At 41.8% G+C, this 13,200-nt stretch overlaps 1 protein-coding gene across 1 annotated transcript in view; it reads right to left on the bottom strand.

Moving 5' to 3' along the window:
- The window catches only part of col14a1a (collagen, type XIV, alpha 1a), a gene marked incomplete at both ends in the record, with an annotated part of 77,123 nt that overhangs the window by 17,549 nt on the left and 46,374 nt on the right, over positions 1–13,200 (bottom strand). Inside the window, 8 exons of the mRNA XM_080856173.1 lie at positions 418–495; positions 1,550–1,708; positions 9,246–9,355; positions 9,493–9,635; positions 10,373–10,511; positions 11,545–11,583; positions 11,829–11,993; positions 12,518–12,661. Of these exons, the coding sequence (XP_080712299.1) occupies positions 418–495; positions 1,550–1,708; positions 9,246–9,355; positions 9,493–9,635; positions 10,373–10,511; positions 11,545–11,583; positions 11,829–11,993; positions 12,518–12,661 (977 nt within the window). The remainder of the gene's footprint in view (positions 1–417; positions 496–1,549; positions 1,709–9,245; positions 9,356–9,492; positions 9,636–10,372; positions 10,512–11,544; positions 11,584–11,828; positions 11,994–12,517; positions 12,662–13,200) is intronic.

Raw genomic sequence — 13,200 nt, 5'->3', positions numbered from 1 at the left:
AGGTATGTCTAAACATTTGATGTGTGATGATATCATTGATATTGCCAAAAAACGTCTCCCATCTCCCATTTCAGCTAAATGAAATCCAACTATGTCAATCACTTGGCCGCTGAATGTAATTTTCAATGTTCTGCAGTCCCCTGTTGCAGTTCAATGTAGTCGATCACATTGAGAATTTACTCTAATGAAATGCTGAATGACTTTGTATGAAAACAGGGGATACTGGGGAATTCAATGTGAATATATCAACACTTGATTTATTTTAGCAATTTGCTACAGTCCTTGGTGGCAGGTTCAGCCTTAAAGCCAAAACAAAAAAAGGTCCAAACTTAGACCACTCATTGCTAACTAGCATGCCAGTTTGTCTGAAAGGGTTGTCTATAGGTCACTGAATTTTGTTGGGGGGCGGGTTCTTACCAGGCCAGGAAGCTCACAGCATTTGTCCCGGCTAGCCCATGATGTACTGCAGACAATATCAAACATCTGGAGCTGGAACTGATGGATACAAACACATAGACACAGACACAGACACACACACACACACACACACACACACACACACACACACACAAACACACACACAGACACACAGACACACAGACACACACACACACACACACACACACACACACACACACATACACACACACACACACACACACACTTCATGAACTGCACAAATTACTGTCTTTCATGTAAAAGCATGTCCATTTCATCCACTCTTACTCTGTAATGATAATAAGACACACAGTACTGATAATAATAGGACACATTTTAAAGTAAGTGCCACTTTACATACACTGTACATCTGGATTCAATGGCTGTATCCAACAGGTTTGACCTCTTGACTGCTGATCAAATCAAATTCAAGTCTGCTATTATGGCGTCTAATCAACTGATATAGTCTCGTTTAGTGGAAAATGGTGAGTGAAGATTTTTGAGGATCCATTAAGTGCCATAACAATGAGCAATTGGGTAACTGCAGTGATGGCAAATAGAAATGGAACAATCTCCATTCCCAATTTTCCACCATCGCCTCTGACCAAGATACTATTAATTTCATTCCACATCAATTCACATTCAGAGGGAAAATGTGAAATATTTAGTCCTTTGCAAAGGAGCAAGGGATCCATCAGGATGTAATTACTCCACTCAGACAAAGGCCTCTCCTCACAGCCCCCTCCTGCTGTGACCTTTCAGGCTGGATGGGCCTCCTCGGAGGCACAAACCCAGCTCTGTGCTTAGGACGCCAGAGGCCAGCCTGTGGGAGAAGGCCAGGCTGGAGACGAGAAGACACACGTCCTCTCTGCAGGCCCACTGTGTGCCCCTCATTTAAGAACTGAATCTCATTTGGAGGACATTGCCTGCCCTTTTCACAGTGTTAAACCGCACTCAGCTTCCCACTATCCCCGTAACAATGTATAAAACATAGAACACTAGATTCTACTCCCTCTCCCATGCAGCATAGGGATGTTAAGGTCTACTCTGTTTAGGGGACACAAGCCCAAAACTCTACCCGCTCCTCTCCCTCTTTCCCCCTCGGTCTCACCGGTGCTGAGTTGTCTTGTGTTCCGCGAGAGCGCACCATGCGACCCAGCACCTCCACCCCATCTGTGGTGATGTTGCCGGCAGCGTTGATGGGCTTCTCCCCCGCCACTTTGCAGTCGATCACCACTTTGGCGGCAGTCTTGCTGATGGCCACATGTAGCTAAGAAGGGAAAAAAAGTAAGATGGGTTAAATTTGACATGTGGCCAAGCACACTAACATTGCTTAAGTATGTCGAGATGTTGATTTGTATTATATGTTTACACACCTACATAAAATAAGTATTATTTCTTGAAAATTATTATTTTAGAATAATCAAAAACGAATCTTCAACACTGTCCAGGATGACGCACACAAAGAGGTCTACATCTGCTTCACTTCAGTTGAAGTCAAACTCTGCAGAAGCTCTTTAATACTCCTGATGTATCAGTGACAGGATCACCTACTGTGCCGGGGTGAACAAGAAGCTTAACTCAAGTCAGGTGGATGCGTTTGCCAGCCTGGTCAATGCAAAAAAAAAAAAAAACATGCTGACGTGAAAAAACAGCCCAAAGTTCTGCTTTCTGAAATGACTCTGACAGACACGGCTGCTCCTTAATTGCTTTTTTTGCCTCAGACTTCATTTTCTACAGCCCAGTGGGTTCTGATTGTATGTCTGCATGCCGGAGGCGTCAGGGACTTATGGCCGGGCCTGCCATATTTGAGAAGGGAACAATGAGACCAATCTAAACCTCATAACGCAGGCAGGTGTATTACTCTATAAGTATGAGACGGTCAGCAGCTTGGGTGGAATGGCTTTGACTGGTCTGTAAACCACACATCCACTAACACACAACTGTGGTCAAGTCATTAGATGCTGTTTTACATTTTTTGGAGCCACTACCTTTGTGGGGTGTATAAAACCAATAGCACAAAACTCTGCTAACAATCAGAGCTTTTGTAATATAACTGCACAGTGTAAATAGAGATTATATCATGCAAGTGTGTGTGTCAGATTTATGAAACTGCTCATGGGAAAGTGTAGCTTTCCGTCAGCCAACCCACCTGGTTTAATTCAGGTGGGTTGTTTAATTCATCTGTGTCAGAAGACACACTGGTGCTTATACTAACAGGTGATTAATGTATTGGACAATCATTTGATGAGTGTATCAAAAGGCTGTATAGGTGTACCTGTTCAATAATAAACGGTGGAAGCTGAGGAGTGATAAGATAAAATAAAAAAGTGTTAAAGTGTGTAAAGATGTGATGGACACAGAAACTTGAGCAGCAGAAAGTTAGTAAATAAATAAATACACGGCTCTAATTCAAGTGTGCTGATGGCCAGAATGTCAACACACTCAAGGTGGAGCCCAGGGTGTTATTTCCCTAGTCTTCATCCACCTGCCAAAGCACCACCGACGAGAAGCTAGTCTTTGGCTCCATCTTAAACTGTCCCTGTTGAATGTATTCAAATAAAATAAAAAAAGACAGGTCCAGAGCTGCTTCTCTTCTCGGCAACGTCCTAATCAATCTAGAGATAGTTTCATTACCAGCATGATTTGGCCCCGTCGCACACTAAAGTATTGTGCCATTCTCTCTTGCTACACAAGTTCTCACAAGTCTGCTACAGAAAGAAACATTGGTCATCTATTTTACCATGCTGAACGCCTTTGGGCAATTCATCTGTTTGGTAGTTTGTTTGTTTATAAATTGCATGTCCTTGGAGTTCTAACATTTTTCTCTCCTTTCCTCTCTCTGAGTCTACGTAGCTGGCAATGAGGTAGGTTACTGCACCCTATTGCATCCAATTCTTCACCCTGATGCAGTGACAGCCTTTTGTGTCTCTCTGGTCTTTTAATATACGAGAAACAGGCAGTTTATCAAACAGCCCATAGTGTGTGCCACCGTCAACTGGGCTGTCCCAGGATCAGTTTAAAAAGTCCTTTTGCTTGGCAAATCAGTGTAGTTGCGTGACTGTTTAAACATCCAGAAACAAAAGTCTAACAAAATGTCTGACAATGAAGGTCGTTGCAAAGAGAAGGGATTAACTCAGTTTGTGATGACACTGTTTCTTTCTCATAACAGCATAATCTCTGCATACAGAGAAGTTGATACAAGAGCTTGTGTTAGCATGTAATTAACCATTCAATAATACACTTGATGACACTGGAAGTTCCTTGTGCAATGACGGTGGTGGCCGTGCAGAAAGGCCCAATTATTCACCATTAACTTGTCATGGCTCATCACTAATAGGAGTGTGCAAGCGCTTCAGATGACCTCACTAAATGGGGTGCCAAGTGTAACAAACATTCGTTTATGGGCTAAATACCTTCTGGATTACAAAAAGCCCAAGTTCATTATGAAACCAAGTAACTGCTGTGATGCAAAACAAAACAACATTAACATTCAGTCCACTTGTCCATTTGTGGATAGAAGACTGAATGACCCTTCTCACTCACAACTAATTTCGTACTCAAAAGTAATTCTGTCCACATAATAAATGTCCTAAGCCAACATTTATAGTTCTGTGTCACGAAATGCAGAGTTCACTACACTTCTACACTCTGTGTTATGGAATGTTCATTTAGTCCATATAACTGTTCTGCTACATTGGTAAAAGTATGTACAGGCTACTCAAGAAATATTGCCAGGGGGACTATAAGGTTTGGTCCCCCAACCATCCTGCAAGGTACAGATCCTTGTCAGGTCTCAAACTAGTCCTTGCCAAGCACTAGCAGCATTTGAGAATAGATCCTAATATTCAACATTTATCTCATTTTCAATCCTTTGCTGTATATAATTGCCTGACCTCCAGTCCTACCATACCACAAAGGAAATGTTACTTAAAATACCAGGAGGTAGACAGTTAATCTTAGCTTAGTGCAAAACAACACACCAACAACTTCTCCTGTAGCCTTTAGTCAGAACATCTAACACCAGCAAATAATTTACAACTGGCATCTTCACTGGTCCACCGGCTGCACGCCTGAGGGTTTGGAAGGTGGGTCTAATAACTCATTTAATGCAATAATAGCATAAATCATTCTCCAATCATTCTTTCCTTTTTCTCTACAATCTCTCAGTTCATCCAGTCTCTTTCGGTTTGAAAGACAGTGCTACTTATCCAACATCTGACACCCACGCATTAGAATGATGCTCAGACCACTAAACTGTCTGACCCAAATACAGTCAGCAATTTAATAGCATCAGTAAGTATAAACATAGGTGTGTCTGTTACCAAGTACTTAAGTAAGTAGAAAACTGAAGGCGGTATATCGGCATCTCTGGAACCTACATTATTATAAAAGTTTTTGTTCCCCAGGCCCAGGGTTTGTTTAAAAACTGTCATAACAGTGCAGGAGAGCTGCATGGTATTATTGAGGTCAGCAGTGAGCGGGATGGTAAGTATCGCCCTCCAAGTTTACATTGGGAAATGGGTTTCAGCTGCAGTCTGATAAGCTCCAAGTCCAGCCCATCCACGGAGGAGGAGAGGGCAAAAATGCTTCTCATTACTCCCAAGCAAAGACTTGACTTCCATTACAAAGCAATAAGAGCAACACCATTGCAGTTTGTTTCAATTATAAATACAGGACACAAATAAAAGAATACAACGCTTAAAGTGAAGAAATGATTCCAATCAGGGATAGCTTTCCTCACTTCTTTTTTTTGCTCCCAGTGATCATCATGATACGGACATAAGGAATCACTCCCTACTGTATTCCTGGGCAATTATTCAGGCGTCACATGGGAGTTATCATTAGGGGAGCACGTCTCAATCTCTAACACACTCGGCCAACAGCTACAGCACCGTTATCTTTAGACAACACTTTCAGTTCCTCAAGCTGCGATATGAAGTGAAAGCAGATTTGTTCATTTGACATGTCTGGCTGACATTGTATTGTCATAAACAGAAAGATGCCTCATGGCCTCTAGGTCACCCTAGTGTCCTGCTCATTATACGCCTCTCTCATACAATTCCTCTGGCAGCAAGTTCCATGTTCCACAATGACTAAAATATGCGGTGCCAAACTGATGTCTAAATACCTGCCAAGGACTGTACTGTATAAGGGCCATTCTACCGAATTGGTGCAAAGTCAAGTCGGGAATATTTAGATTTTTTTTAATGTTTTATTCCCAAAACTTTGTCCGTATGTATATTGTACCATATCTAAAGTACACATATCAAGTAAAAGAACAATCAATTTTTATATTGTATTTTCAGAATGTGTTGGAATGTTTTTCCTCTTCCAAAAATTGTCACTACCGAAACATCACATTTACTATAGCAAAAAAAGGTTATTATTGACCTGTTCAGATTGTGTTTCCTTCCCTTCTCTGCAGAGTATTTTTACAAATATTTCTTGAAGGTTTTCACAATGAAATCCATAAAAATGAAATTTTTACCAAATTTTCAAGTTCAATTTATCTGTTTCGGTTGTGACTGCACTGTTTCGGTAGTGACTGCACTGTTGGATGGATGTTCATTTCTCTCCCAAAATCTTCCAAAAGGTGGTCTGGGCCGCCCTTTAGTCCAAACAACACATTTATTTAAAAATTATGGGATTGAACTACTTACCATTCATTTTGTCACTACTGAATCATCTGGTCACTACCATATGTTTCGGTAGTGACTGTTTCGGTAGGGACAATTCTAGCTAACTTTAAGGATAAATAAAGAATTCTAGCAAGCACACGGCTTGCAAACAAATCTTTGAAGAGGTGTACACACATACAAACATAAGATTTTGCATGAAACCCCAAAAGGTTTACTTAATTGAAGAAAACATGTGTTCGGTAGTGACAATTCTTAAGGTTACACGTCGATTTTCAGACTTTGGAACACATTTATGTAAAAACTATGGGATTTAGCTACTTACCATTCAACCATGAGGGACAGGGATGCAGTGTCACTGCATGGTAAAAAATGCAGGGTTGTGGCTAAAACACAGGCTCAGCCAATGGACTAAAACTCTTGTGTTTCGGTAGTGACATGAAAACTAGGGACATGATTTTTTGAGTATAGTTAATTGATTTAAAAATTAAACCCACAATAAATCTAAATATTCCATGTTCTGTTCCAACCCAATCAAAAAGATCTTTGAAATTAAATCATTGAAAAAAATCTAAAAAATTTGAAAAGTGTTATTTAAAGGCATTGAAATTTAGATGTCAGGGTTGGGGACAGCTACTTCCCAATAGAAAGTACCCTATAAATGATTATTTTGTATAAAGTTAGCTTATCACTATCTCATTTAATGCATTGGGTTTATATAGACCATAACATTTTCTTAGTAGATATCTATTCCTAAATACCTAATTGTTTTGTAAATAGTTTTTATTGTTGAGGGACTGCATATTACACGAATTCGGTAGAATGGCCCATAAACAAAGGACAGCATACACTCAGTCAAAAGTGAAGCCACTTGAGGACATGTAAAAGTGGCAGAGATTTAACCAAATAAGGCTTTATTTCCTCAGAACGTAAGTGCATGACGCTATGCTGTCCATCTTCTTTACAGCCATTGGTACATGCCATTTGTAGACCTTGACACATTAGCATCTATTAACTAATGTTGTTTCGTCACAAGATACAATGCCACCACTTTTTTAAAGCGTGAAGAGTATAAACTGTGAAGAATATATAAAAAAGGTAAAGGGTGGATTGTCAAATGTACTAAACAGTTACATCATTACAGTGGAATTACACAAACTAGTCTTGTTTGTCTGCTTCAGAGGGGCCTTTCGGACAAAAACAGAAACATAACATATATTGCTCCACTGCAGCAATGTACACCAATGTCTATATACATTTCTTGATCATATTACTATTTGAGAAAACTTCCTCCAACAAGAATTTTAATTCCTTTACCATCATCTGAATTACCATAAATGTAATCAACCTGAGCTGCCCCGTGCAACATAAGTAAGAAATGTAGACGTATGCTACTTTAATTCTTAACCATGGATCAAAGGCTCAGGCTTGAGTTTTTGAAAGATATTGCAAATATCACTAGCACTATATATGAAAAACATATAACAGTGTGTGCTATGTTGGAATATCTTGAAGGTATAGCTCACTCAAAATGACAATTCTGTTTTTAGATTTTCACTTCCGTGGCAGAAGAACCCCAAGGAAACCATCTAAAAAGTTCCTGTTCTGAACTATCAAATAAATACTGCCCTTTCATTTTTTGCTGGATAACTCATTTTTAATTTTCATTTTGGGGTGAACTATCTATTCAAATTGATAAAAGACCAATTTCTATAAACTCCCAAGTCAGAATAATTGCTCGCTATAGAAGGAAAAAGCTGAGGCACATGAGGGATTTTGTAATAACACCCTCACAAGCGGTGTAATAATGTCAAGGTGAGAGCATCCGTTTCCAGACAGCAGTGTGTGACCCTGTGAGGACGCTGGGATTAATCCCGGATGACACCCTGAGCGATGGCAAAAGAACACTGATGTGAGAGCAGCTGCATTACACACAGCCCTGTCGCCTGCGTCTGCTGAGGAGAAACACACTCACTGGGTGACTAGCATTGCAGTCACACACAGAGAGGCTCAGAATAGATTAACACAGAGATGATGTGGAGGTGTGTGTAAGGGGGTGGGGGGGTGGGGGGGGTGAGAGACGGCTTCCTGCTAGAGTCTTAATGGGGGGGTGGGAGAGGGAGACAAAGGGGAGGGGAGGTGAAGTCTGAGGCCAAGTTTACACTGAGCCTAGATTCACTGAATCGTGTTCATTTTTCACACGAATCGAATCTTTTAATTGCGGAAGGATGGCGCCTGGTAACGAGAGATTTGCGTAAACACATACCCACCCGATTGGGATGAACGGGCTGTAGTACATATCCCACGCCTGTTGGTGGCGCTTTAGCGCTGCTACAGACAACGGAAAAAACGTGAAAAAATCTATAGGTTATCTAAAGGTTATGCAAAAATGAATGATATTTTCTATTGTCTGATAATAAAGAGTTTGGAAGAGTGCAACATGACATGTCTGTCATCCCATTTCCCATGAGGCTTTGCTCCGACCATTCTACATTCATTTATGAACAAAAAAGCAAATTAAATCGCTGGTCAATTTATATTTGTGGTCATGAAAGTTATGTAACGTCTGGATAAAAAGAATCAGATCAAGATAATAGGCTAAACAAAAATCAGTAGGCTGGATTAATGAGAGTGAGTTCGAGACACACCATGAGTGTAGAGAGACAACAAGTGTTATATATATTGGTTGGAGGACGTGATACTATCACGTGGGACAATGACATCATCAGGTTGCGTGAATTGGTGCACACGAACACCAGTCCCCGTACCGATTCAAATCTACTCACTTTCTACCCCCGATTCGAATCGTTGCAGATACAGTGTGAATAGAGAGTGTTTGTCTAAATGATAGGGCTATCTGTATTAGTTTCAGCACGGACGCAGACAAACTCGACTCCGTGTTAACTAGGCTTGAAAGCTGTGCCTTGTTTATGAAAGAATCCAGTTGTGTATCCCTGGCTGGCTGTTATATCTATCTGATAATGTAATGATGTAAACTCCACAACAGCCATGCTGTGTCACACCAGCACCCTAACATCAATGAGTATCATGCATCTGTGTTATGTCTTATAAACCAATCTGTTAGTGTTTTGAAAGATTGTGCCGGTCAACTGATACGTCTGGCACCTGTGGTGTTGACATCCTGCTTTTAAGTAGCCCAGCACTAACCTTGTGGAAACTCCCGTGGAAGATCTTTTTAATGTCTGGGCCATCGAAGGTCACTGCCTGGAAGTCTCCCTTGTAGTCATGATTGAAGAAGGTCAGCGTTTTCCCACCATCTGGATTCAGGAGCAAATATGGAAATAATGTGTAAAAGAGATCACCTTCAACTTTGAGCTTTTTAACTTGAGTTTACTGGACATAAGTCAGCTGTATGTTCTGCTAAGCTATAAAAATTTAACATTTATGTACATACTGTCCAGGATCACGCCCACCAAGGGCTCGCTGTCGTTGTTGAGAATCTCCCACACTGCAAAGGGCTCTTGCGGGGTGTCAGGGAGCAGGCGGAACAGGATGGTCAGTGTGTAGTCTGAGGGTAGGCCTTCAGGGTGGAGGTATCTGATGGCGACATAGAAGAGGTAGTCAGCTGCTGCTCAACATTCATTACTCATCACCATGTCAAACCACTTCCGCCCAGAACTACCCCAAGGAAATCACTAAAATAAACACTAAAAGTTTTTGTCATCATCTACTTATAAATTGTTGATCTGAATTACTATCAATGTTGCTCTAAAACAGGACAGTGGCCTATGTCCAAGCAAACATGATGCGCATATTCGTGGTAAGAAAGAGCTGAGGTATCTGGAAGAAGCTATATAAAGCCATTTAGAAGCGCTGAAATAATTCAAGTTTAAAACATCATGTCTCTCATACGCCTGTGAAAGAGGGTCTAAGTTAAATATTATCATGTATGTGACTAGGGGGAAGGAATCTGCCAGCACGAGAGGGAGCTGCCCAGAGCTACCCAGACACTGTTCTGCTGTGGCTGCCAGTGTGTGTGTTTGAACTCAGGAACTGTGTACACTGCACCATTTTCCACTATCGTTTTCCTCTTGTTACAACTAATTCAGTTGCTTGGGTGTTTTCACAGTACACATCTCACAGTTAACCTTAGACCTTTACATTTGAAAGAATAATAACTATAGTAACGATGATGAATCAAAAATTGAAACCAATACATGAGGATCCTTTATAAATACATGTAAGGTGTGTGTGCGTTTGTGTGTGTGTGTGTGTGTGTGTGTGTGTGTGTGTGTTTGTGTGTGTGTGAAAGAAGTGTGTGGCAGGAACGCTACCTGGTTGGCTGAGATATCAGGGCGTCTTTGTGCAGACGGTAGCAGGGAAAGCTGTTGAAGGTTCCCGGCTCCATGGAAACACCGTCCACACTGCTGTAGCTCTTCTCCACCAGGCCGAACATCTCCATCATGCGGAACCCTGAGGGGCAGGTCCGCACAGCTCAGTCACACAGTCAGGCAGACACATCAACACAATGAACACATGGGGCTGCTCATTAGGGGCTGAGCAATGACCCGCCTCTGCTAGCCATCACCCAAACACCCCACAGAAAATGTGGAAAGATCTATAAACAACACGTTCTTTTTTTCCCCAATAAGGATTAGGCACGCATCATTTAAACGCAGTGACATTGAACTCAACATTCTACAACCTTACACTTTTCAAGAAAGTCAGCACACACTTTGTATGCAAGAAAAGAAAATCACTGGATGTGGGATGGAGCGTGATTATCTTTAGCAATCATGTGCGATGTGAGAACTCTCATAACAACAGGAGGGGTCAGCGCGGTTTGTGTTTATCGCCATTACACTCTCATTCATCATTCAGCAGCAGCAGCAGTGCGCTGGCACGGCGCAGGATGGGGAACTTTAGATCAGCCGAGCAGAGCGGAGACCTGGCAGTGTCGGGGCGCCCGGGGCTCTGACGAGATCTGCTGGGGCCACGTCTCCTTAAGAAAAGAAACACTGGGCCGGTTTTAGTCTATCTTCACCCCCAAAGCCCAAACAGCTCACGCCTCCGCACTCGGGGAGATAGAGTCAACATGCAAATGTAGAGATTGGATTGTTTAATATTGACTGTGGAATATTCAGGCTTTAGCCTTCAAACAGGGCTCCGGTTCAAGGGGCCTGTCTCGGGAGGAAGGTGCCGTCTGATTCCAAAGGCTTTCACCCAGCACACAGACCGCCAGAGCTGCTGGAGCCGGAGTGTGGGCGTGAAGCACTTGAGGAAGGGCCAGTAAAAACACTCACTGTGTGGCATCCTATGAATCGATAGGACTTAATGACATCAACTACAGCATCTTAATTTCAGCATTTTCTGTATGCATCTTTGGGGTGTTCATCTGTAATAAAAGTTGTATTTGACGGGTTTCTGCACTCATTGCAGGAAGTTACACCTCATTGCATGGTAAGAAGCGCATGGATGATTTCCTGCTAATTTCCTAGAGGCTTACCTGCTAATGTGTTCCCACTCATCAGAAGGGATGGACAGGCTGAGGGAAGGCAGGAGAATGAGAGAGGGGATTAAAACCAAGCTGAGGCAACCATTTTATTACCTGACCATGTCAGTCGCCTGAGTGCATACTGTACATTTTTCATTGCTTTTACATATGCAGTATAGACGGCATAGATGGTTTTACATACAATACATACTTTTCTTTACATACATACATACTTTTTTTTTTGTTAATCACTATAAGGAACTCGCTGTGTGTTTGCAAGGACAGAGGGCACTTACTGGCAGTAGCAGCCTCGCACACAAACGTAATCAGCTGCTCCTCGATCTTTTTCACCGCGTCAAGATCATCCACGAAGAACACGTGCCTCTCACTGGGCTTGCTGGCCATGTTCACCAGCTCACCATAGTCAGCGTCAGCAAAGCCAATGGCAAAGATGATGTAGCCTGTGGACCATCCACACAGACACAATATCATAGAAATAATCATTCAATTCACACTACAATACATTGAACAAACACTAATTTGGGTTTCCTACAAATGCTTTTTATATAACAAACAGTTTCCAGCAATGAACAACGGCACTGACCCATATTTCATAAGAAATATAACTCTAACAAGTAACTTCACTTCCCGATTAAAGGCTCTGGGTGCTAAGCAGATTGTAAGTTCAATTTCAAGCCATGCCACCCAGCTGTCGGTTTCACTGACATTTTACGAACTTGTCAGTAGGCCAAGTATTTAGAAAAAAACGATTGATGTTAAACTGTTTAAATATATGTCACAACTATGGAACAAAGAGCCGTATTAGAGCCATATTATTACTATTCAAATGCAACACTTAACTTTATATTTTATTATTATTATTTTTATAATTCATAATATATATTCTGAGTGATTTTTTATCGAACACTAGGGCCTGAGTATTGATGGTAAGAAGGTGCTAACAACAAGTCCCTCCTTAGTATACCCTCTAGTTGCATCTCCTTGGAGACTTTGTTGACGTCGTCCTGGGACCGTCCATCAGTAAGTACCACCAACACTTTGGGTATGCCCCTCCTGATGCCGCCCTCCTCAGTGAAGATGGCCTCCTTCACATGCTTCATGGCCCGACCTGAGGGGCAAGAGCAGGGGCAACATTAGGGTGTGGCTCACACACGATACACAGGAGCAGGAGCTCACTGTTACCTTCCAAACCAGGCGTATTAGTATGCACTGTAGGGAGTAAAACCCTTCTGTCAAGATTCTGTAGTCCTGACTCATTTCAAAGTGTTAAGAGCAGAAACAAATAGAACCAATCTGTCAGGCGTCTGGTTTTATGGAGACATTAAACACAAGGTTGCAATTTGTAAACCATAGAACTCCACTTCTACGAGCGACTTAAATAGTCAGGGTGATTACTGTGTGTAGACTTTACTGCTATTTAAATAAGATATGGCGTCATGGTCATGCACCAATTTTCACTCCTTTAACAATTACAACTCTTGCTAAAAGCCTCTGCCTACACACACACACACACACACACACACACACACACACACACACACACACACACACACACACACACACACACACACACACACACACACACACACACACACACACACACACACACACACACACACACACACACACACACACACACACACACAC

The sequence above is a fragment of the Sprattus sprattus genome (genome assembly GCF_963457725.1).
Source record: "Sprattus sprattus genome assembly, chromosome: 18".
Taxonomy (NCBI): Eukaryota; Metazoa; Chordata; class Actinopteri; order Clupeiformes; family Clupeidae; genus Sprattus; species Sprattus sprattus.
The sequence above is the reverse complement of the archived record's forward strand: the minus strand, read 5'-3'. Positions and strand labels throughout refer to the sequence as shown.